At 29.2% G+C, this 24,299-nt stretch overlaps 2 protein-coding genes across 2 annotated transcripts; both read left to right on the top strand.

Annotated features, from left to right (window-relative positions):
- Positions 1-6,097: 6,097 nt before the first annotated feature.
- LOC100776034 (squamosa promoter-binding-like protein 7) lies at positions 6,098-12,950 on the top strand. Its single transcript, XM_003541602.5, has 10 exons — positions 6,098-6,775; positions 7,027-7,205; positions 7,342-7,556; positions 7,647-7,721; positions 7,827-7,934; positions 8,297-8,411; positions 8,850-8,985; positions 10,629-10,791; positions 11,364-11,930; positions 12,587-12,950. The coding sequence occupies exons 1-10, from the start codon at positions 6,297-6,299 to the stop codon at positions 12,878-12,880; spliced, it is 2,331 nt and encodes a 776-aa protein (XP_003541650.1). The 5' UTR covers positions 6,098-6,296; the 3' UTR covers positions 12,881-12,950.
- Positions 12,951-19,128: 6,178 nt separating this feature from the next.
- On the top strand, positions 19,129-24,056 carry LOC100775487 (sugar transporter ERD6-like 16). Its single transcript, XM_003541601.5, has 18 exons — positions 19,129-19,414; positions 19,806-19,868; positions 19,964-20,053; positions 20,410-20,469; positions 20,565-20,630; positions 21,252-21,317; positions 21,418-21,493; positions 21,578-21,642; positions 21,781-21,873; positions 21,978-22,058; positions 22,153-22,237; positions 22,348-22,394; positions 22,484-22,546; positions 22,641-22,700; positions 22,799-22,852; positions 22,961-23,020; positions 23,535-23,649; positions 23,757-24,056. The coding sequence occupies exons 1-18, from the start codon at positions 19,229-19,231 to the stop codon at positions 23,870-23,872; spliced, it is 1,446 nt and encodes a 481-aa protein (XP_003541649.1). The 5' UTR covers positions 19,129-19,228; the 3' UTR covers positions 23,873-24,056.
- The last annotated feature ends 243 nt before the right edge of the window (positions 24,057-24,299 follow it).

Below are 24,299 nucleotides of genomic sequence, written 5' to 3'. Positions count from 1 at the left end.
AATAATAAAAATAAATAATAATATATTTTATTTAATGTTAATTTCTCCTCTCTTTTTTTCTTACCTACAAAATCACTTTAATTCAAATATTTTTATTTTATTTTATCTTATTCCTCTTCAATCAAATCATTTCTATTTCTACCATATTCTAATTTATTTCTTACTTATTTCTCTTCTTATCTATGTTCTCCCATTTTATTTTTCTCTTCACCCTCCTCCCGAACACGCCCTTTTATATTTGTTTGTCATGGGTTAGGGAATTCTAATAGCTTCTGCCTTGCAGTTCTTTTGATTTGACTGGTTTAATTTTTATTTACACATGAAAAATATAGGGCAATGCTCTGGCATCAATTTGTTCGAGTCTGACTTTATTTTGGATTTGAAAGATGAGTTACTTTACTTGACAACCAACAACTATGGCCCTTCATTGTTTAATGGATGTAATCAAAAGATTCCTTAGATGATAATGGTCCACCTTATCATCCCATACCTCTTGCATTTTTTAAGTTTAAGGAGATTGTTATTGCAGGTTTTTTATATTGGTCTGAAGTTGTGGCATAAAATTTTAAAAAATATAATTAACGTTCTTACTGTTTATTATGTTTTTTATTTAATTATTTAGCATATCTTTTATATTATTTATTGTTTTTTCTTATTTATTAATTTTAAATTTATAATAAATATAGAACAATTAAAAATAGATCAAGATAAAAAATATAATAACATTTAATAGTTAATTATATCCTAAAAAATAAAATAAAAATATTTTACAAATCGACACTTAAGAAAAGAGGAGGTCATCAAATGCTACTAGTCGGACGTCATTTGCGACATTTATTCAATATTTCGGCTTAATTATTACATATTATGAGTGAAGTAGTATATTACTACCACCAAGTATATGGATTAATTGGCTTAAAATTATTTTCACAAGCCAAGCTTTCCCAATCCAGATCATCATTTATTCTTTAACAATTGCAAAATTATGACTTTTGTTGTATTAATTAAAAAAGTTATGACTTTTACTGTTGAAAAAGACAGGAGTTATTACATTATTCAACGGGAATCTTGATACAAATTTATGACTTTTGTGGTTTTGTTACAGAAGTATTAATCAACTAAAAGATTGACAGACATTCAATGCACAATATTAAATAGTCAATTTATTAAAGTGGGGTAATTTTTTTCCAAAATTACCACTTCACAAATATTTTTTCAATATATTACGACTGACTCCTTATTTGAAAATTATAATATACCTTGCGATTTTTATTTTTTTATTTTTTTATTTTTTTAAATTGAAGTCGTAAAATTTTCCTATGAGTTCAATTATTTTTTTAATTCATGACTTTTAAATTGTAGTATTTTTTTTTACAACTTTAAAGTTGTAAAGATTTTTTTTCATTTTTTTTAACTTTAAAGACATAAAAGATTTTTTTTACTACTAAAGGGTTTTTTAGAAGTCGTATATTTATTTAAGACTTCTAATTTTTTTGTTTTACGTTAATTTTTTAAAAATTTGTAATTTTTTAATTTAAATATTTAATAAATAATGTTTTTTTAACTTTTTTTAGTTTTATTTCATATTTTGTATATATGTTTTATATTGTTTTATTTAATATTTTATATATTTTTTAATATTATGTTATTTAATATATTCTCTATATTTAATATTTTATATTATTTTTTCCACCAATGTTAAGAAATTTTATTTGTTTTCTAAATGAAAGAAATAATGCAGAATACTTAAATTTAAATGAAAATCACATCTTCATTTAACAAAAATTTTAATAGTGAGACCACAATGAGTTTATCTAAACATGTGTTGATGCCAAAAATATTTTTATTGTGTAAAAGTGAATAATATAATCGTAATAATATTGATTCTACTATTTATGTTTCTCTTTATTATTAAATTATTTTCTGTTGTTAATATTAAAATAATTTATACAATAAAATTAATATTAATTCATAAATTATAACTTAATATTAGTAATAAAACATTTTAATATTTTTATTTAAATTTAAGTCTTTTTAATTTTAAGTATTTTGCATTATTTTTTCATTTACAAAGTAAATCAAATTTCGTAACATTAGTAAAAAATGTATAAAATATATTTATTTATTAAATAATTAAATTACTTTTTTTAAAATTAACATAAAACAAAAAAAAGTATAAGTCATAAATAAATATATGACTTCTAAAAAAAATAAAAATAAAACTTTTATGACTTTACTGTCATAGAAAATAAACATTTACGACTTTAAAGTCTTAAAACAAAAAACAAATGCTACGACTTAAAAATCATAAAAAAGTTTGACTTTAGTTAAAAAAAAAAAAAGTCACAGTGAATGTTATGATTTACATCTGTTATAACTTATTTCAAAATAAGTAATAATTTAAAAATGATCTCCCATTAATAATTTTGAAAAAAAATACCCCTACTTGATAAATTTGTCATTAAATGCTACCTCCATCACTCATTTATGAGATATAGTTTAAAAACTTTATCATCATTTTTATAAAAATTCATTTCAATTAACTTGTAAATTTATTATTTTTTAATTAAAATACTGGTATTTATTTTACTCTCTTTCTCTTATTGTATTTGTCATTTAAATTATTTTATACAGGTAAAAAAAACTAATAAATAGTAGATGAAAGAGAATAACAAACAAGTTAGTAAAATTAACTTTATCATAATTAATTCATTTTTAGTTTTTATAACCCATATCATTAATATTATAAGGGATATAAGTAAGAAAAATAATTGATATTACTTAAAAAATTAAAATGATAATAATTTTGGAATATTTTTTTTCTTACAATATGATTATAATAGGATAAATGAAGTAATTCATAATTGAATGCTACTTTAAATTGTTTCTTTATCCCCAATGAAGAAAATGAATATACTCTCAATATTGTTAAGGATAAATTTGTAAAAAATTATAATTACAAATAAATTTAATGTTAATACTTAAATTAATATTTTTTCTTAGCATGTGTAAATTAGTCAACCTTTTATAAATATGAATGGAGCAGCATTTGTTTTTTTAAGTGAAAGATTAATCATTGATTAAAGATAAATATTAACTAGTATTCTTAAAACATTGATCAAGAAAGTAAAAAATAATTATTTTTTATTGAGATGTGTGAAATTAAGCTCTCCTGTAATTTTAAAATGTCCTTACACATGTTTTTCAATAAAAAAAATTACTCTTTTTAATTTCTTAACTGGTGTCTATCAAAACCCTTGATTAAAAATAATACTAACTAATATTATAATTTAATGCATATTTACATAGTAAATAAAGCAACTATTAGAATTTTAATTTTAAATAATTTAAATATCATTTATAATATCTTAATTAATATTATGCAATTATTTAATGTATCATTCAATATACATAATAATTTATAATTTAACTAATCAGTATGAGATTGTTTTAATTTAAATAGGTGGTCTCGAATACAATTACATTAAAAACTTATAGTAAGAGCAAAAGCTTTATCATTGGAGGACTATACAGACTCAAACAACTTCAGAAGAGGATGCCTATAATCTTAAAAAAAAAAATCTTATTTAAAAATTTGAACAAAATTTAGTTTAGCAGAAATAATTGGTCCTTGTGAGTTACAACAATGAATCAAAATTTGAATCTAGACCGAAGAATGTGCCCATATTTAATGTTTGTCTTTAAACATTATTAACTATTTTAAAGAAAGATATCGGTAAAAAAAAATATTTGTAATTTGTAATATGATTCTATTTAAAATTTTAAAACAATTCTTATTATTATTTAATACTTACCATGTGTCTAATTATGATTGTGATATGTTTATAACCATCAAAGAGAATAAATGACTTAATAACTAATATGATTTGAATTTTTTTAAGTGAGAAAAATGTACTTCGTAGAATAAAACTTAATATAATTATCAAATAAAAAATGAACTATTGGTATTCTAGTTAATTTTAGATTATATATATTGTTAGAATATTTTGTTTGGATAAGAAGTGAAATAGAGATGAGTGAATTTCAAAAGAAAGAATTAGGAGTGATAAAAATAAAAGAGGAATGGAGTAATAAAATATATGCTGTTTGGATAGATAAAAATAAGAAAGAAAAAGAAATTCTTTCCATTTATTTGGATGAGTAAAAAAATTAAGTATAAATAAATAAATACATTATATGAAAAAAAATTATATTAATTAAAAATTTAATTTTCATTCCATTATTTTTAACATAATTATTTTAATTTGTAATAAATCAAAGAATAATTAAAAAGGATGCAAATTTTTACTATATTATATTTATTCATGTTAAAAAATATATTTAATTCTAAAAAAACTCAAATAGAAACTATAAAAGTAGCACTGCATAATGTCATTGTTTGCAACACTGAACACTTGGTATTTTTGTCTCAATTCATAACTTAAAATCTTCAATATGGAGAAACAAAAGTCCTGTGGGATTCACACATTTCTTCCTTCTGTTTCCGGTTCCATGCTAACCAAACTCCAAAATATTCTTATTTTTATCTTCCTTCGTTCTCAAATCAACTAAAACAAACACAATATAAGTTTTATTTATTTATTATTTAACGTATATTTTATCACTTTTAACATTATTCATCAATTCCTTAGAAAAAACATTATTAATCAATTAGTCTCTGGGATAAACTATTTACTCTTATATCGGTTCGTGATTGAACCTGCTCTATTAACTTTGTTCCTCGAGATGCTAATGCAGTGATAGACTTTGGGATCAGTTTATGAGAATGACATTTCCATAGCTTCTTAGGTTTTGGTGCTGTCATTTCTCACCATGACAAAAAAAGAAGTCAAATCTATTACATAGTATATATCATATCATTATTAATAAAAAATAGGTGATTTATTTCAATTTAATAAAAGATTATGAATTTTAATTTTGATTATATAATTGCGTTAAATATTTTTTTATTTTTTTATTTTTCATAATAATTTAATTTGACTTAAATATAATTATCTTCGTAATTTATTCTAAAAAAATGTACTTACCTTCCTAAAGTATATCCAAATGATGATAGCTGTACCCCATTTAGCTTTTAAATAGTTTTTACCTTTCTTATCTATTGAGTCAAGTGTTATTTGCAAAGTAATAAATTCTACTCAAATAGGATGCACTTACAAGACTTTTTCTGCAATTTAGAGAAAATAGAAACAGATATGCATGGTAAAAATATAATGAATAAACCATTAATTTAGTTTTTAAGTATTACCTTTTTAAAAAAATCCTAAACTACTCCCTAGTAATAAAATTATATAACTAGTCCCTAATCTTGGATTGGTATATTTTATTAATATTAAGGGGCAAATTGATTTTTAAAATATTGAAAGGACTATGTAATATCATTTCTAATACTTTAATGATTATTTATATAATTTCATTAATTTAAAGATTATTTAATAGAGAGTGATACTCATACTTCATTGACCATATTGATGGCTTATTTAAATATAGTCATAGTCATACTGTGCGCTCTGACATTATCAACATTTTTACCACATATTAATGGTAAAATATTTATTTTTTTGAGTAAATTATAGTGTTAATTATTTTTGAAATTTCATAAAATTATATAAACTTTCATATTTTTACAAGGAAGGAGTGAGAACATTGTAAATGTTAAAAAAACATAAAAAGTCATGTAATTTCACAAAATTTAAGGGTAGTTTGTGTTTTTTTTTTCCTTCTACTCCTTACATTTTTCTTTTACTTCATTTTATATTTTTAATTTTCAAAAGAGGAATCGGCATTCTTGTTATCAATATAGTATTTTTAAAATATTAAAAAAGAGTTTGAATATATTAATTAAACCAACCCTCTAAAAAGGGAAGTAGTACACTTCTTCCCATTTATTATTTTAATTAATTAATTTATTTATAAAGACAAAATGCATATTTTCCTTTTACGTCCCTTAACCTTAGCTCCTTAAGTATGACTTTTGTGATTTTTTTTTTAATACAACAAGAAATTAATATTATTAATAATTAAAAAATAGAGAAATTAATAAAGCGCGCGTGGTAGGAGAAAGTGAGCGCGTAGTTGAGAGTAAACTTGCAAATGTCGCCACGATGACCCCATCAGCGATCACGTTCAGTTGTTGCTGAATACGAGAAAGAGAAAGAGATCTAAACAACGCCGTTTCTTCCATTCTCCGCCAAACATCCAACAACCCCTAACAAACGATACCACCAACCACTACACAATTCCAATTCAATTAGGGTTTCCAATTTCCAATTTTCATGGAACCCCTGTCTCTCCCTCCTCTCCCAGTCATGGACGACGCCGAAGACCCTTCCTCCATTTGGGACTTCTCTTACCTCCTCGACTTCGACCTCGACGACCAAGATATTATTATTAATAACAACAACTCTCTCCCTCTTCCCTTAAACGACCACCCCGCTCCAAGCGAGATCCCTCAAAACGACAGGGTCCGAAAGCGCGACCCGAGGCTCACATGCTCCAACTTCCTCGCGGGTCGGGTCCCCTGCGCCTGCCCCGAACTCGACGCGATACTCGAGGACGAGGGTTTGCCTGGCAAGAAACGCGCCCGCACCGCGCGTGCATCTGCATCCGCTCGCTGCCAGGTCCCTGCCTGCGAGGTCGATATCTCAGAGCTGAAAGGGTATCACCGCCGACACAGGGTTTGCTTGCGCTGCGCTAATGCCGCCACCGTTATGCTCAACGGCGAGGCCAAGAGATACTGCCAACAGTGTGGAAAGTGCGATTTTTTTGTTTAAGTCTCTTCTCTCTTTTCCATCAATTGATTGATTCAATTACCACTTCGCTGCTTAGTTAGTTCTGTTGTTCGAGATGTGCTTCAATTATGCGACTCCGTTTAACTCTATTCCGTCACTTGATTCTATTACTTCTCTGCTTAGTTAGTTCTATTGTTTGAGATGTGCTTCAATTGAATGTTATTATGTGATTGTGTTGTTGAATTGACGGTTAACTCTGCGAATTTCTTCGCAGGTTTCACGTTTTGTCGGATTTCGACGAGGGTAAACGGAGCTGTAGAAGGAAGTTAGAGCGGCATAACACCAGAAGGAGAAGAAAGCCTACGGCGGATTCTGGAGGGGCTACTCATAGTGAACTACTTCAACCTGTTGCCGAAAACGAGGAAAACAATTATGATGTGGAAGCTGGAAAAGGTTTACTTTTTAGTATTCCGTATTACTATGCCATGCTGATAGTTTCAAAATCCCCCCTTTCCGTTGTTTTCTTCATTTAAATAAAGTTGGTTTTTGTGTTGCAAGAATGCTCACTGGCTGAGTATGAATCGTACAGATTGTTCGAATTTGAGTACCGATATCAACGACGTTGGAGTGTCTCTGGATCTTGAAGATGAACCGGCTCCCATTCCGAGCTCGGCTCCTGAAGCCCAGAATATTAATAGTGATAGTGTTGTGTCTTTGGCTGTTTCTGGTGAAACGCGAGTGAATAGTGGGAACACTTCCAATTCGCCTTCTTATTGTGACAATAAGAGTGCCTATTCGTCTATGGTGGGTTGCCCTTTTTGTTCCAAATTTATATTATTTTGTAGGAACTACGAAATCATGGTTAGCGTTTGCTGATTGAAAGTTCATTTGTAGTGCCAAACAGGTCGGATTTCTTTTAAGCTTTATGATTGGAATCCTGCGGAATTTCCTAGAAGGCTACGACATCAAGTATTTTAAAGCATTGTTATTGCAGTTTAGTATTTGAATAGTGGCAAGATCTTCTACCGTATACATGCTAGTAACTGATTAACAGGCTGCCAAATGCATTTGCAGATATTCCAATGGTTGGCAAGTATGCCTGTGGAGTTGGAGGGATATATCCGCCCTGGGTGTACGATCCTGACAATTTTTATTGCAATGCCTAACATCATGTGGATAAATGTAAGGGTTCAAGTTGATGTTCTTTACATTATGTGTTCTTGTGTCATGTTTAAGTGGTCTTATTACCAGTTAACTTCCACAATATTTGACTAATGAACTGTATGGTTCTTTCTTCTGCTCATTATTCTGGGCAGTTTTTGCTAAATTTCGCCGATTGAGATGCTTATTTGTGCTCTAATTTACTATTTACTATATACTATCTGATACCCTCTTTTAACTTGATGACTCTAGAGTTTCATACTTTAACTAAAAAAAAGAAGAAAAATTGTTTTCTCTCACTTTTTCAAGTTTTTAATGAATTTGATTAGTTAGTTTTTTTTTTCCGGGTTTCATTTTTTCTTTCTCTTTTGTGGATCAACCAGTTACTGAAAGACCCTTTGGAGTATGTGCATGATATTGTTGCTCCTGGAAAGATGCTATCTGGAAGAGGCACTGCACTAGTTCATCTGAATGACATGATCTTCCGTGTTATGAAAGGTTTTTTGCTGTTTTGTGTTCATTATGTATGTGCGGGTGTTTTTATATGTCTTCTTTTTGGTTCACTCACTTTTATTATTTTATACCTTGATTCTTGTGACAATATTAATAGTTTTGTATGCTATTTATCCTTCATCTTGGAGATGTGCATTATGTTCTAATTTTTCCAAAACAAATTAATCTATAACAAGTTTCTATTGGATTGGTTTCCATATTTATTAATATTTCATGTTTTGTTTCCTTATTTAGTTAGGATTATGATCTAGTATTAATATAAATGAGGTTATTGCTTTATGTTTTGTATCATATTGTAAGTTGTAACACATCGTATCCATATCAAGTCAATATCAATTTCCATATATTCAGTCTTTGTATCTTTTTCTTCCCCCTCTATACCTAAACTCTATCATTTCAACAAGCACATTTCAATGGTTACAGATGGAACTTCTGTGACGAATGTCAAGGTAAACATGCATGCACCGAAGCTTCACTATGTTCATCCCACATACTTTGAGGCTGGCAAACCTATGGAGTTTGTTGCTTGTGGAAGTAACTTACTGCAGCCTAAGTTTCGGTAGGTAATTGTCACCTCGAATAATTTAGACCAGTTTTTTGTTGCATTTATTTATATATAATAGACATAACATAAGCATGCTTGTTTGCATACGTGCATTATATATGTTTTTAGCAATGTTGAGGACATAAAGTTGTGGTAAGCATCCGCAAGCAAAAAGAGAGCGGGAAATGTCTAATATTATGAAAGAGGGTTTTGGAGCATCCTTAGATCATACTGAACCCAAAATCTAAGTATTTTGTGTCCAATAAACAAGAACCTATTAACTTCGAAAGAAGTAAGACTTGACATGTAATGCTGTTTGTCTCCTATATATTGTTTTATGATTGATTTGGATTTATATTCATAATTCATAACTTAACCATTTCTTGTGGTTATCTCATGCTGGTTGAAGAGAGACTGTTTTATGCTGTTAGAACTTAGAAGCATGGTAGTCAAAATCGAAATCTTACCGAGAAGGGGAGTTAGGATCATAAATCGGGATTTCATAAAATGGATTGGGAGATTGTATGAAAGTCATATATATGCTATACATTCATATATATGTTCATAAAAAAGTAGCATAATTGAACTTAAATTCAAAATCATAAGTATAAAACAGTCCTAGTGCAGCAATCTGACAAGTGGGATGACAGAAGCAGAGCAAAAAATAACAAAGTTATAAAACACTTCTTGTAAAGAAAATAAATGAGAATCAGAGATGAGAGACACGAACAAAGAACCCACAAGCCTAGTTGTTGCAGAGAAGCCACTTGACAAAACCCACTAGAGTCCTGCAGTTGCAGCAGGCAGAACGGGAGAGATGGGAGTTGCAGCAAATAACAAACAGAACAAGAGAAACCACAAGCTTTGCAGTTGCAGCAAACAGAGAATAAGAGAGATGAGAGCGTGAGAGAATGGGATGAAGTGGGTGTGAGAGAGATGAAGTGTGAGTGAAAGAGATGGAGCCAAGGATTAATTTCACAAAGGAATGGGGGCGCGGGAGTTTAGGTGTGGGGGTTTGGTCAACAAAAGAAGAAATATGGCTTGTGTTATTGTTTTTTGGTCTGAAATGGGTTTACTGGGCTGTAAAACCTGACATGCGAACTAACGAGAAAAAAACTCACAACAAAGTTCCACATATTTTCAATGATATATAAATAACAAAGACTAGTTAAATCTTCATTATCAATTTAAATATACAAGCTATTCATGAGCCATTATTGTTGAGCTTGTAATGCTTGAACTTGGCTTGTTTAAATAATTGATCCCATTGCCAAGCTTGACTTTGTTTATTTAATTAAACAAATGAGCTTGAATGAACATTTAATCAGTTGAGCTTGAATAGTTCACAAATAACTCAACTTGTTCACATCCCGAAATTCATTTTATTTTGGAATCAGTTCCTTATGTGGTTTAGTCCCAGAGCATGGTAAATGTACAGCATATGTGACACTAACTTTGTTATAGTCTTTTTTGTCTTTCTCCAAACTCAATTCTGTTAGCATATCTAATGTAATATCAATTTGGTCATGCTTTATACTTTGTTTTATTTCAGTTGGTATATTCTTATTTTCAAATGTATCAATCTTTGTAATGCTAGTTTAGATTCTGGTTCACTTGTCAATGTTTTTCTGACTTTATTGAGGTGGTCATCTTGACAGGCTTCTTGTATCGTTTTCTGGAAAGTATCTGAAATGTGAGTATTGTGTGCCTTCTCCACATAGCTGGACTGAAGACAACATTTCTTGTGCTTTTGACAATCAGTTATACAAGATATATGTTCCTCATACAGAGGAAAGTCTCTTTGGGCCTGCATTTATTGAGGTAATAATTAACCTATAGTTCTGTTTCCTTTAACTGTGCTTTGACCTGGACGATTTATTTGCTTACTGCTTTGTTTCTTAGCTTATGCATTGGGAACACCTGATGTTGACTGTAATTACTGCTGGGCCTGTTAAATGTGTTGTATGCGCACACATATGTTTGTGCTAGAAACTCATCAAACAAATTAATGAAAATATAATTTTTAATGGTCACAGTTGAGTAGTTTGAGCTTAACCAGATCATATAATTTGTGTGCATTTTTTTATTGGTAATGTGTGTGTGTATATATATATATATATATATATATATATTAATTTGTGCTAGTTTATATTTCTGATTACTAAATTTGAAGACATCAGAAGATCTCCATAATGAGCATGCAAAACTGTGGTAGCATCAAATTAAGATAAATTGTCTGCATCTTTTGATTTAATAAAGCATTGATTGTCAATCCATTTACGAGTTTAATCAGGATGGAAGATCTTTTTTTTTTTTTTTTTAAAGTGTTGCTTTTATGCTAGTTCATATTTCTTACCCCTTGTGTTTTATCATATTCCTTTTGCTTTTTGTAGGTGGAGAATGAATCTGGTTTATCAAACTTTATTCCTGTACTCATTGGGGATAAAAAAATTTGTACTGAAATGAAGACACTGCAACAAAAATTAGATGTATCTCTCCTTTCTAAACAATTTCGGTCTGCATCTGGTGGTTCTATCTGTAGCTCATGCGAAACTTTTGCACTTAGTCACACATCATCATCAGACTTACTTGTAGATATAGCATGGTTGCTTAAGGACACCACTTCAGAAAATTTTGACAGAGTGATGACAGCTTCACAAATTCAAAGATATTGCCATTTGTTGGACTTTCTGATATGCAATGATTCAACAATCATTTTGGGAAAAATATTACCAAATTTGATAATCTTGACAGAAAGCATGAAATCCAATGTTGTAATTAATAGGACAAGTGATGTTGACATAATGCAACTCCTGAATCACATACATAATGCTAGAAATGCCGTATATCAGAAACATCCGAAAAGTGAAAGTATAATTGTGCACTCTGAAATGAAAGGCTTTATACTTGCTCAGGGCTGCTCCCAAGATAACAAGCTATCAGTTGCAATTAACAGCCAGGTTGGGACTATTAATTTCATTAGTTTTAGATTTAAATGCTTTAATTTTACTTTATGGTCATTTTCTTACCATATAATGGAAAATAATATTGATGCATCCGGTGTTAATATAAGCTGTCTAACTCTTGTACTCTAAACTGGTGGCTATGGCAATCAATTTGTTAGAGCTCTTGACAGTTTAAAATTGATTCTAATTTGATAACTTAGAACTTAGCAATTGAAGTGTTGGTGTGCAGATTTCATTGACAACAATTGAGTTTAAGATATTATTATTGGAGAGTTTGCAATGATTGTTAGACAGAAGGAAGTTGTTAACACGTTCAAAGTTGGGAGCAGGGGTAAGATCGAACAAAAAGAAAGGGAAAGAGTATGCATGCCTAGAAAAAAATTAAGGGAAAGAAACAAGAGTTTTGGGTTACTCATTGAAATAATAGAAGGGATCAATGGTTACCACTCCTTTAGTTATATGGTTAACAAATGAGGCAGAATTAGATTAAAAAGAGTCATCTTACACCCTATTGTTATCCATTTATCCTGAATTTCTTATCTTCTAGCTGAACTTGGAGTATGTTTTTATTTATAAATTTTAGAATTTAGTTTAAATGGTTTAGTTCTTCTGATGCTAACATGCTTTTTCTACACGGATATTTGTTCCAGGGTATCCAGTCGAGAGCAGATGAGAAGTGGGGAGTACTGAAAGTGAAAAGTCCAACTTCTAATGAGAAAATGGAAAGAATACCACTTTTGAAGAGGGATATTATAATGAGTATGGAAGAGTTGCCTGAAAGATACGGGCGTCGATGTTTGGGCAGGGGATTCTTGACCTTTCGGCCAGCTATTTTTGTGTTGGTTTCGGTTGCTGTATGTCTTGGGGTATGTGTTGCCGTCCTTCATCCTGGTAGGGTTAGTGAGTTAGCAGTATCCGTTAGAAGGTGTTTGTTTAACTATTAGTATTTTTTTGTACTTGTCTTCGAGTTGGTACATATTTGTTGTAACACTAAATAAACTGGTGTTATTGGGATGATTAGGTAGTTTATTACATTGGAAAGCTTAATCCAAGGTTGCTAATTTGTGCATTACCAATTTTATCGGATGTCCAGAGGGACTTGCAGTTGCAGGTGCTGTGACTGCAACGAGTCTGATCATTAATAGTTAAAATTTGTAATTCATGTTACCATTATTACAATTGGGTGTTTATGCTAGATCTCTCTCTAGAAATGTGTAAAGTAAGAAACTTTCATGGAAGTGTGTATTAGGCCTATAATCCTAACTCAACTCCAAGAACAAGTGTGGTTCATTTTCTGAATTAATTAATTAAAAATAACTTTACTTTATAGTTTTAAATTCGATTCATTTTTAACTTGTGAGTGGCCGAGTTTGATAAATCAGGTTAAATCCCATATAATAATCATATATAATATTATGAAAAGTTTTTGATAGTATGAAAGAGAAACTGTTGTTAAATTGGAAAGATGTATGTAAACATTCAGTCCATTTTCTATTATTAGTATTATTATAGCCCGATTAAAATGAAAAAAAGAAGAAGAAAGAATAACAATAAGAAATGAAGGAAAGAAGATCATTGAACAATTAAGCCCCAGGCACTAACAGTACTGTCCTTTGGAATTGGTTCTAAATTCTAATAGTGTGATCGATGTAGTTGGAGTGGATGACTGTGAGGCAAAGCCATTGTAATGTTTGTACCTCAATCAACATTCTACTCCGCTTTCACCGTTATGATCTGTTTTTATCCACTCTAACTCTAAAAATGGATTTTCCCATTGAATATTGTCAAGATTTCTATATAATATGCCAAATATTCTAAAATAAAATAATCAATCGATTATACATCTCAAATACCAGAACTAAGTTCTTCTATAATATGCTGCTGTTGGTACTACTAGTCTACCACTACTAGTAACTTATCTAATAAAGAAAATATTTATGATTTAAATTAAATTAGATTAAATTATATATCTTTCTTGATTTAAGTTTTTCAAAAGGTAAAACGATAGAAGGAGAAGGAAGGCTACTAGTATTTTTTCCCCTGCTATTTATACTCTTCTCACCACTGATAATTCATAATTATAATTTCCTAAATTCCCTAACAAGATTGATGTTCTCAAAATATTTTGAAGACCAAGTTAAGAACTTATCGCGTGTGCCCATGTGAAATTAACTAAACTAAAACTAATATGACAAGGCATTAACTAGTTGTTAAATATTTTAAAAAAAATAATTTTAAAATATTTAATGACATTTGATGTTATTTATAGGTCAAAAATAAAATTATATATGTGCTACAAGCTTACAAGGAAGTTGTTCTAATCGAAAGCAAGACTTGTAATCACTTCATGACGTAGTTTCTTATCACTTTCTCGATTTTGTCTCCATAATGTTCATCTTTGAATGCACATATTCCTTATTATTCTTGAGAGATAAAGTATATTTTATTACAAAAATATTATTATAAATTAAAAATGTTAAGTATTAAGTTTTTTTGTTAATATAATTTTTGTTTAACAAAAATTTAAATTATTTGTATAGATATTACTAGTTGATACTAATTATACTAATAATTAATACAATATGTTACTTTCAGCCGTCTCCATATATCGTGTTAATTATTGGTAACAAATAAGAGGGAGATTTTACTTTCTATGATTTGTATATCAACTTGTAATACTAATTATAATAATTAATACTAATTACAAGTTGACAATACTAACATATAGTGGGTATTTTGGTCTTTTGAATAGTTTATACTGGAACCAAAAGTTGTTTCATGACTAACGAGTAATAAACAACGAAAATTTTATTCTGTCCATTAGCCAAAATTTTGCATATCATTCATGCATGGAAAATCAACTTATTACTTTCTATATCGTACGTATTAATGTTAGTATTACAAGTTGTCTCCATATATCATAATTAATAACATTATTACTACTATATCGTATTACAAGTTGATACTAATTAATACTAATTACAAGTTGATATGTTACTGGTAATATTCAGTTAAAAAAAATGGTATTGGTAACATGTTCCACTCCTGTAGATGGAGATGTTACTTTCAGCTGTCTCCATGTAACATCCTTGTTTAATTTTCTTATTTTTCACTAATTAGTTATTATAATGTTTCAATGATTTGGTAGCATGCCTACGTACGAAGACATAGTTATTGGTAGCAATAGAAAAGCAGACATTGTATATTACGCGTTCAATAATACGAGAATATTAATTGTTGAGGGGACAATTAGATCCATTACCGTTGACCAGTCCTAGGGCTAGCTAGGCTGAAAAATGTGTTAGAAGAAGACGATACAATCATACAAATATCCTGAACAAATTAAACTTCCACCTATTTTGTGAAGCTTTGAAGCACATGACGTAAAGATTAATTTAAAGGACACTTTTAATAGTTGCTTTCTTCCGTTTACATAAGCTTTTCATACATAGAATATATATAAATATATCATAACATAGTGCACTGTATCCCATCCACGCATAGGATTATATGCCATGGGCTAAATATTCATTACGCTGAATGCTTTGTCATTTTGTGACGCCAAAGCCATGGACTAGTATCGTGATGACTTACGAATCAACCGGATTGGTTATTTTCCATTTTGTTTCATTAAGTAACCACAAATTTCTACTACATAAATTAACTTAAATTAATTTTTTTTTTAATTTATAAGTATATATATTTAATTACAAATATATAATTCGAAATTATCATAACAATAATTTAAAAAATAGTTAAATTAATTCAAAATAAACTTAATATTTATAATTAAATACATTTAATTATAATATATATTTTTAAAAAATAAATATAAACAAAAAATTATATAAATTTAATTATAAATATGTTTAACATAATGAAAAAATTAAAAAAATTAAACAATTCAATTAATTAAAATATAGTTAGAATTTATAATAAAATATGTTTAAATATAAATATATTTAACACAAATAAAATATATACTCTCAATAAAGTCTAACTAAGTTGGTTGAGTAAGAGTGTATGAATTGTTATAAATTTCATGGATAAATTTATTTTATTTAATTTATTAAAATAAATCAAAATATCCTTCTTTTTCTTTGTGATGAAAAACTCAAATTTCAATTACATTTTAAATATAATTTCATAAATTGCATGTAATTAGTTAAATATGAGAAATTATAACATTTTAAATAGTAATCCTTGTAATGTAGTAACTCAAAATTATAAAATAAGGAGAGATTTGTTTCATGGATAATTTTTGTTAAACTTATTATTTATTAAATAATTGTAAAAAAACTTGATCCCCTTTAATATACTTTTAGATCTGTTCATGGACGAAAGAGACCTAATTGAGACATTTTAAAAAATTTTAAGACCAAATTAGAGCATTTAAAAGTTTGAGGATCCAATTGAATTGAGGTATTTTAAATAATTTAGGTACCAAATTATTATTTAAGCCTATTATATATTCTTATTACTTATAGTGCTCACATGTCTAACAATTGATTGATTATACTTTCAAAATAGAAGCATATGACGATAACACGAAAAAAAGGACCGAAATAATGTAAATCCATATAAAAATACACATTCGCACTGTTTATCATATGAGCAGGAGGGGCTGTGACTGTACTAGCATAACTCCACGTGGTGTTTCAAATTGATTTAAATAAAGGCAGATTAGTCTACATCTCACACTGAGGAACAAAGGGTTTCACATAAAATTCTTCCATTAAGAGGCTCCAAAGTAGATAAGGACCCTGCTAGCTAGACCTGCAAATTCAATCATCCTCTACGTACGTACTCCCATTTATGCCAAAAAAATCATGACTCACCTACAGCTTCTACTATTAATTTAATTTGGTAGAGTTGATACGAGACTCTATGCAAAATAATAATAATAATATAAAGTGAGCTTCATAAATAAAGCAACGTTAACTGTGTACTACTTCTATTTTATAAGCAAGGAAATATCATCTAAAGTACTAGCAAGTTTTCCTGCATTAATTGCACGAATATTTTTAATTTAAGTATATATTATAAATAAAAATAAAATAAAGAAAGTGTTTTTTCATGATTAATCATAAATATTTCATTTTACTAATTATAAATAAATTAAAATTGAAGAAAAAATATAAAATGAAACTATTTGAATTAAGACAACAGTGTACCAATTTTAAAATAAATTTTAATTAGGATTAATTATTAATTCTTATTTAAGAATAAAAATTTAAATTCTTCATTAAAAAATGTTCTCAAAATAATGCTATTTTCCCCCCCTAACATTGAGAAACCAAATCTTCCCCAGATACCGTAATCAAGCAACTGGCACCGGAGGCTTGATTGAACAAACCAATAATAGGGCAGATATTGATAAGGTCCCTTTGCTGTCATGTTGTTTATTTTTTATTTTCTATATAACCTTTGCTGTCTTTCAAACAATAAAAGGGTTAGAAAAGTCATAAACTATATACCGTAGCCATTCTTTTATTGTTTTGATCTATGACTTGTTTAGATCAACTTATGGACACACCGCCAAGGTACAACATGGTTTAGTTTTAAAATTTTCTTATCTGAAGTGAAGTAAAATTTTGATAAAGAAAATAAATTACCATGAATTGCGTATTCAATGGACATTCTTAAAATTTGAAGCTAAATTAGTTATATTGATAAATTGAGAATAAGTATGTTTGATAGTTGAAAAATGCTACTAATATACTTTCTAAATACTCTTTTGAACATATTTTTTATTATTAATTAAAATTTATTAAAAATCATAAATTTTTGTAAATTTCATCTCTTATTTAATGATTCTTTCTTTCTCTTTTTCCTAATTTTGTAATTTTATAAGTTTCAAAAGAGTGTGTGTTAAAATAAATATATTAAAAAAATGTATTATTAGCATTTATGTAATTAGTTTGTGTAAATAGTAAAATAAATATTAAACATAAGTCAGACACTGGCATAAGCCGATAATTTTGTTGTGCTCCGTGGTCCGTACAATTTTTTTCGTACATAAATATTTAACACTAAGGTACTCGTAAATCTAACAGCCACTGAAACTGGTTAGATATTTTTCGTTGTACTTTACATAATGAAATTTCATGAGGTGACATATAAATGGAGTGTGTATAAGACACATATTAAGAAAAACCATTGTTGTACATCCTTTGAGCTGCAGAAATTGAAGAAATGAAGAGAAAGATATGAAAGGTAGATATATGATAAATGATTTAAAATAATACAAGAGAAATAAATAAGAAAATGAAGTGAAAGAAAAATAAATAGTGGGAAAATATTATATATATATATATATATATAATTAATTAATTAATTAAGGAAAATGGTGTATGGCACTCCCCTGGCCTGCTAGTAAACACTCTGATAGCAAAATATACAGAAGAAAAACAAATGTAAACATGATAGCTAAGGAAAAGACAAATAAAAAAGAAATGAATATCAAGAGAATGTTTGTTGTGTTGAATTGTCTGCAAATTATTTACTACATAAATAAATGGTTCTTATCAATTAGTAACTTAAAATATTGATTAAGCAATTAAAAAATATTTATTATAAAAATCATAAAAAATAAAAAATAAAAAATATAATTTTACGCATCCTAAGATAAAGTTTTCTCTTAGTTTAGTTGGCGTTTGCCTAATTAAATATATCATTGTTGATGGAAGAGAACAGAGTTCCAGCATCACGCATTTCCATGCATGTAGGCCAATCATTGTAATTAAACCCGAAACCATGGAAATATGGAATGAATTCTAACATCTAAACTCTGCAGCCTAACATGACAAGCATATTATATTGATATATAGCTCCCATCCGAGTAGGAGCCACGTAAGGTGAGATGAATAAACAAAGGACAATCACTGGCCACACCATCCCCTTGCAACTTGTTTACCAAAAAACTAACAACTTGCTCCTTCTTAATCCATTACTCTGAGGAGAGAAGAGGGTCTACACTGCCCTCTTGTACGTAATCGCCACATCAGTGACAGCTTAATTCCCACATGCTATTTACACATATCTAATTTGACACACACGCTTGTTCATATTACCATGCCATGCCCTTAATTCCCTCTTATTTCCTAATGAAAAGTACCAGGACAACATTGTAAATTAACATTAGCTCAAAATGATTTCTGTGGTGCATGCACTATAAGTACCCTCTAAAATAGCATGGTTTTGCATGTCCTCCTTTCACAACTTAACATATTGCTTTCTAATTATTCGTGTTGTCAGTGTCTCTTTGAGGCCATTTTGCTAGCTATTTAATAATGGCAATTGAGAAGCATGAGGATGTTGAGAGTGGATATTTGCACGAGCCCTTCATTCAACCAGAGGATGCTGCTGCTGCTTGTAAAGAAAATGGATCAGATAAGAGTGTGAAAAATGGATCCATTGGAATGGTTTTGCTTAGCACACTTGTTGCTGTTTGTGGTTCTTTCACATTTGGAACTTGTGTAAGTACCCTTAATTATGCACATGAACATTATAATTGCCACACAGTGTACGTTATCTGTTAAGAGTCCCACATCCGATGATTCATAAACATGATAAGTGTTTATATAGCTGGATAGGTCACCCTCTTATAAACTGATTTTTAAGGGGACCTTTTGGATGCCTTTACTGTACTATAAATTAAATATTATCTTGTATATGTCTTCAATGACAAAACTATGGAAAGTGAAAAATCGGTGTATGGCTTAAGAAAGAAACATTCTCAAAACACAGTTCACTAGTTCGTGTGTTTGTTTTCTTGGTTAGGAACCAAACCATAAGTGTCACCAAATATACAGACAAAAGGTTTTCACCTTTTCTATGTTAAGCTGAAGTTATTAATTATTTTGGCAGGTGGGCTATTCAGCACCCACTCAAGCGGCTATCAGGGCAGATCTTAATCTCTCTCTTGCTGAGGTCAGTATTATTCTATTTTTCCCTTCTCAATTACATTTATATAATATTCTCTCTTCTGATTTATTTATTTATTTTTAAAATTTTTGGATTTGTAGTTTTCCATGTTTGGTTCATTAGTGACCATTGGTGCAATGCTTGGAGCTATAACCAGCGGCAGGATTACAGATTTCATTGGCCGCAAAGGGGTATGTGAAATCTAAATGCCTAATATATAAAGTCTATATCGAAGTTATTTAACATTATCTTCAGATTTTAATTGGTTGTGCCTGTATAGTAAGTTCACGCAAGAATTTTTCTATATTCTGAACTATGTATTATGGTCTTGCCATGTTAATTATGACATTTTGAATAGATAATACATAAACAGACATTATAACGGTCTTTTACCCTTTAGACTATTATCTTATCACAAATTATTTATATAAATTTGTTAATTTTTATAATAATTATTTTAAAAATTAATTATAATTCACACGATAAATTTTTTTATACATTACCATATATCAATTAAACTTTACTTAATTTTCATCATGGGAAACAGGCAATGAGGATTTCAACAGGATTTTGCATTACAGGATGGATAGCTGTCTTCTTCTCTAAGGTATTCATCTTCTGCACAATATGTGTTCATACTAAAGAAAGTTGTTGCAGAATACAAAATATATAGGTTCGCTTATGCTATTTTGCTTACTGCAGGGTTCTTACTCCCTTGACTTCGGAAGATTTTTCACAGGTTACGGCATTGGAGTTATCTCATACGTGGTAACTAATTTTGATAACCATGAAACTTTTATTTATTTTCATTTATGAAGTTTAGGCACGTGTCATTTAACTTTTATAAATAAGTAAAGATTATCTTAAAATACATCAACAAATCTCATATATATATATATATATATATATATATATTAATTTATTTAATTAGACTTAAATATATTAAAGATCGATAATAAATGATTAAATTTTATTATAAATGTCTAATAATTTAGTTTTATTTAATTAGACTTAAATATATTAAAGATCAATAATAAATGATTAATTTTATTATAAATGTCTAATAATTTAGTTTGTTGTTTTGAGTCCTTGATAATATTAATATTATTTTTAATCTTTATCATTAGTTGAGAGATGACGTATCACCTTACAAATTAATTTTTCAAATTTTATTAATGGGTTGTGATGATATCACATCATCACATAACTGATAAGAGAGATTCAAAACAAAATTTTTAATATATTAATGACTCAAAATAATAAATTTTTTTATTAGAGATCCAAAATAAAATTCGATCATTTATTAAAACAAACATATTTAATTCATTTATTTATATGTTGCCTATTTGTTATAATATATGTCTATCAACGATCAGTAAAATGGAACAGGTTCCTGTATATATAGCAGAAATAGCACCCAAAAATCTTCGAGGAGGACTAGCAACAACAAATCAGGTGAGGGAATATTAATTAAGAACTATCGTATATTTTTCTTTAATTAAAAGTTAAGTATAATTGAGTTGAATTTTTGGTTTTAACTGTGATTGTTTTAAAGCTTTTGATTGTTACTGGAGGGTCAGTCTCATTCTTATTAGGAAGTGTTATAAATTGGAGAGAACTTGCATTAGCGGGTAAGTATATAATAACATTAGTTTTGAACTGTAACATATTATGGATAGAAAGGTATAACAGTTGGTTTGATTTGAATTTTGAAGGGCTAGTGCCTTGCATTTGCTTGCTGGTTGGTTTGTGCTTTATCCCTGAGTCCCCCAGATGGCTGGTAAGCATTATTAAGCCAGAATCATTATCTAAGGACCAAATGCTCCTTTATTTTATTCTTGAAGATATATAACTATATAAGTATAAGAGGAATACTGGAATAAAATTTAATATGTATGTATATATGTATTTTTTGTAGGCTAAGGTTGGCCGTGAAAAAGAATTTCAACTAGCTTTAAGTAGACTTCGGGGTAAAGATGCTGATATTTCTGATGAAGCTGCTGAAATTCTGGTACTTTCCAAGCTCTCTTAACTGAATAATTGAGAACCTCCAAAGAAATTTGAAAGCAATTTGATATGTTGATGACCTGAGCTGACTTATTTTTCACAATATAGGATTATATTGAAACTCTTCAAAGTCTTCCTAAGACTAAGCTGTTGGATTTGTTCCAAAGCAAATATGTGCACTCTGTAGTTGTAAGTAACAACACACTTCTCTAGCAGAAGTTCAATGACAATGTACATAATTACTCAAAAGATCTAAATTATGGTTTTGTCATCACAATTTCAGATTGGGGTCGGCTTAATGGCATGTCAACAATCTGTTGGAATTAATGGCATAGGATTCTACACAGCTGAGATTTTTGTAGCAGCTGGTAAGTGAGAAGAGATATTATATTACATGCTGATTTTGGAAAATAAAAAAGAAACCAGTTTGTTCTGTACATCTGTCATATTTATTCTTCTATAAATGTTGAATTTGTAGGACTTTCTTCAGGAAAAGCTGGTACCATAGCATATGCTTGTATACAGGTAGTTGATCTATCTACTGATTTCTCATAAATTAATCATGTGACTATACATTGTTTTGTCTGAACATCATCTGTTACAATGAATGACAGATTCCATTTACATTATTGGGAGCCATTTTGATGGACAAGTCTGGAAGAAGACCTCTTGTAATGGTAAATCTATTTGCAGCTCTTAATTGGGAAGGCTGACTTGAAGTATGTGGAATAAGAACTTTGATGCATAACAAAAGTTCTTGTATACATGCAGGTTTCCGCAGCTGGGACATTCTTAGGTTGCTTTGTTGCTGCCTTTGCTTTCTTTCTCAAGGCAAGTCTTTTGTAAAAAAAATGTGTACTATTTTCTCCATAAATTGAGTGAATGCGTGCCTTTATTCTAAAATTCGTCTTTATGATTTGATGGATCAGGACCAAAGCTTATTGCCTGAGTGGGTACCTATATTAGCATTTGCTGGCGTTCTGGTGAGTTTTCTTGTGCAACACACATTTGCAAGCTACAATCCTCCACCCCCTTCTCAAATTCTTGTTTGACCTGAAATTCTCTCATTTTTTGAATCTTATTGTTATCAGATCTACATAGCAGCATTTTCAATTGGGCTCGGATCAGTTCCATGGGTGATAATGTCTGAGGTATGTATCATTTGGCACCAAGAATTATAGCTAGGCATAAAGAAAAGCTAGTCAACATTGAAATTGTAGCTATCAATATTTGTTTCATAAAAGATATGTAACATTTTTTAAGCTTTTGTTTTCCAATAAAAATGCCTAAGATTGCCAAATTGAGCTACTTTTGTCCCTCCTATACAAGGCCCCTTCAAAGAAAATAGTTGAAGTAAAGACCAGCAATTGAAAATTTATGAAGGGTTATTTTCTTTTCCTGTCCTTGAGCTTCTGAAAAAAGGAAATAGGAAGCAATGATGGTAGGAACCAGGTTGTTAGTAACATATTCTTATACACACTTAAGCAAAATTTATTAAAAATTATAAAATTATGAGAAGATTTGCTAAATAATGAGAGTTACAATCATGTGATTTCCAATAAATTTTAACTAATTAGAGAAAATGTGTCCAAAATAGAATGTTTCTAACATCTTGATCAATCGAAGAAATGTATGTTGTATCTAATACTACTTTTCATATTTCAGATATTTCCCATACATTTGAAGGGGACTGCTGGAAGCTTGGTGGTTTTGGTGGCTTGGCTAGGAGCTTGGGTAGTTTCATATACTTTCAACTTTCTTATGAGCTGGAGTTCTCCTGGTAAGCAAATAATAGAATTATAGATACAGAGTTAATTAACATTCTTGTGCCCATATGACTATATATAATTAGTGAAATGTACTTATATGATTTTATTTTTTGGACAGGTACATTGTTTTTGTATGCTGGATGTTCCCTCTTAACTATTCTATTTGTAGCAAAATTAGTCCCAGAAACCAAAGGAAAAACTTTGGAAGAGATCCAGGCTTGTATTAGTTCATAGAGATAAAAGATCAAAAACGCACTGCAGGACCCAGTCAAACCATTACCACCATTTTTCAAATTCTTTTACATCCATTTAGGACCGTCAAGGCATAAAATAACATAATGTTGCCATATCGATCCATTTTTGTTGTTGTATAATAATAATAATAATAATAATAATGTATCATTAGCTTATTTGATAAGAAAAAAATCATTCTGTAACACTGTGCCTCTGCCTCTTCTGATTTTTTTAATGGACTTGCTGTTTATTTTACAAAAAGTAATCCAGGTGTAGCTTCAGCTTGTGACTAATCAATTGCTTGGAAAAATTCACCTAAGCTTCTTGATGCTATGTAGTTCGAACTTCGAACAGGTGGATAGAGACGTGTTGAGGTTCTATGAAATTTCACGAATTAAAGGAGAAAAAAAGAAAAAAGAGGTGTTAA

The sequence above is a fragment of the Glycine max genome, chromosome 13 (genome assembly GCF_000004515.6).
Source record: "Glycine max cultivar Williams 82 chromosome 13, Glycine_max_v4.0, whole genome shotgun sequence".
Lineage (NCBI taxonomy): Eukaryota > Viridiplantae > Streptophyta > Magnoliopsida > Fabales > Fabaceae > Glycine > Glycine max.
The sequence above is the reverse complement of the archived record's forward strand: the minus strand, read 5'-3'. Positions and strand labels throughout refer to the sequence as shown.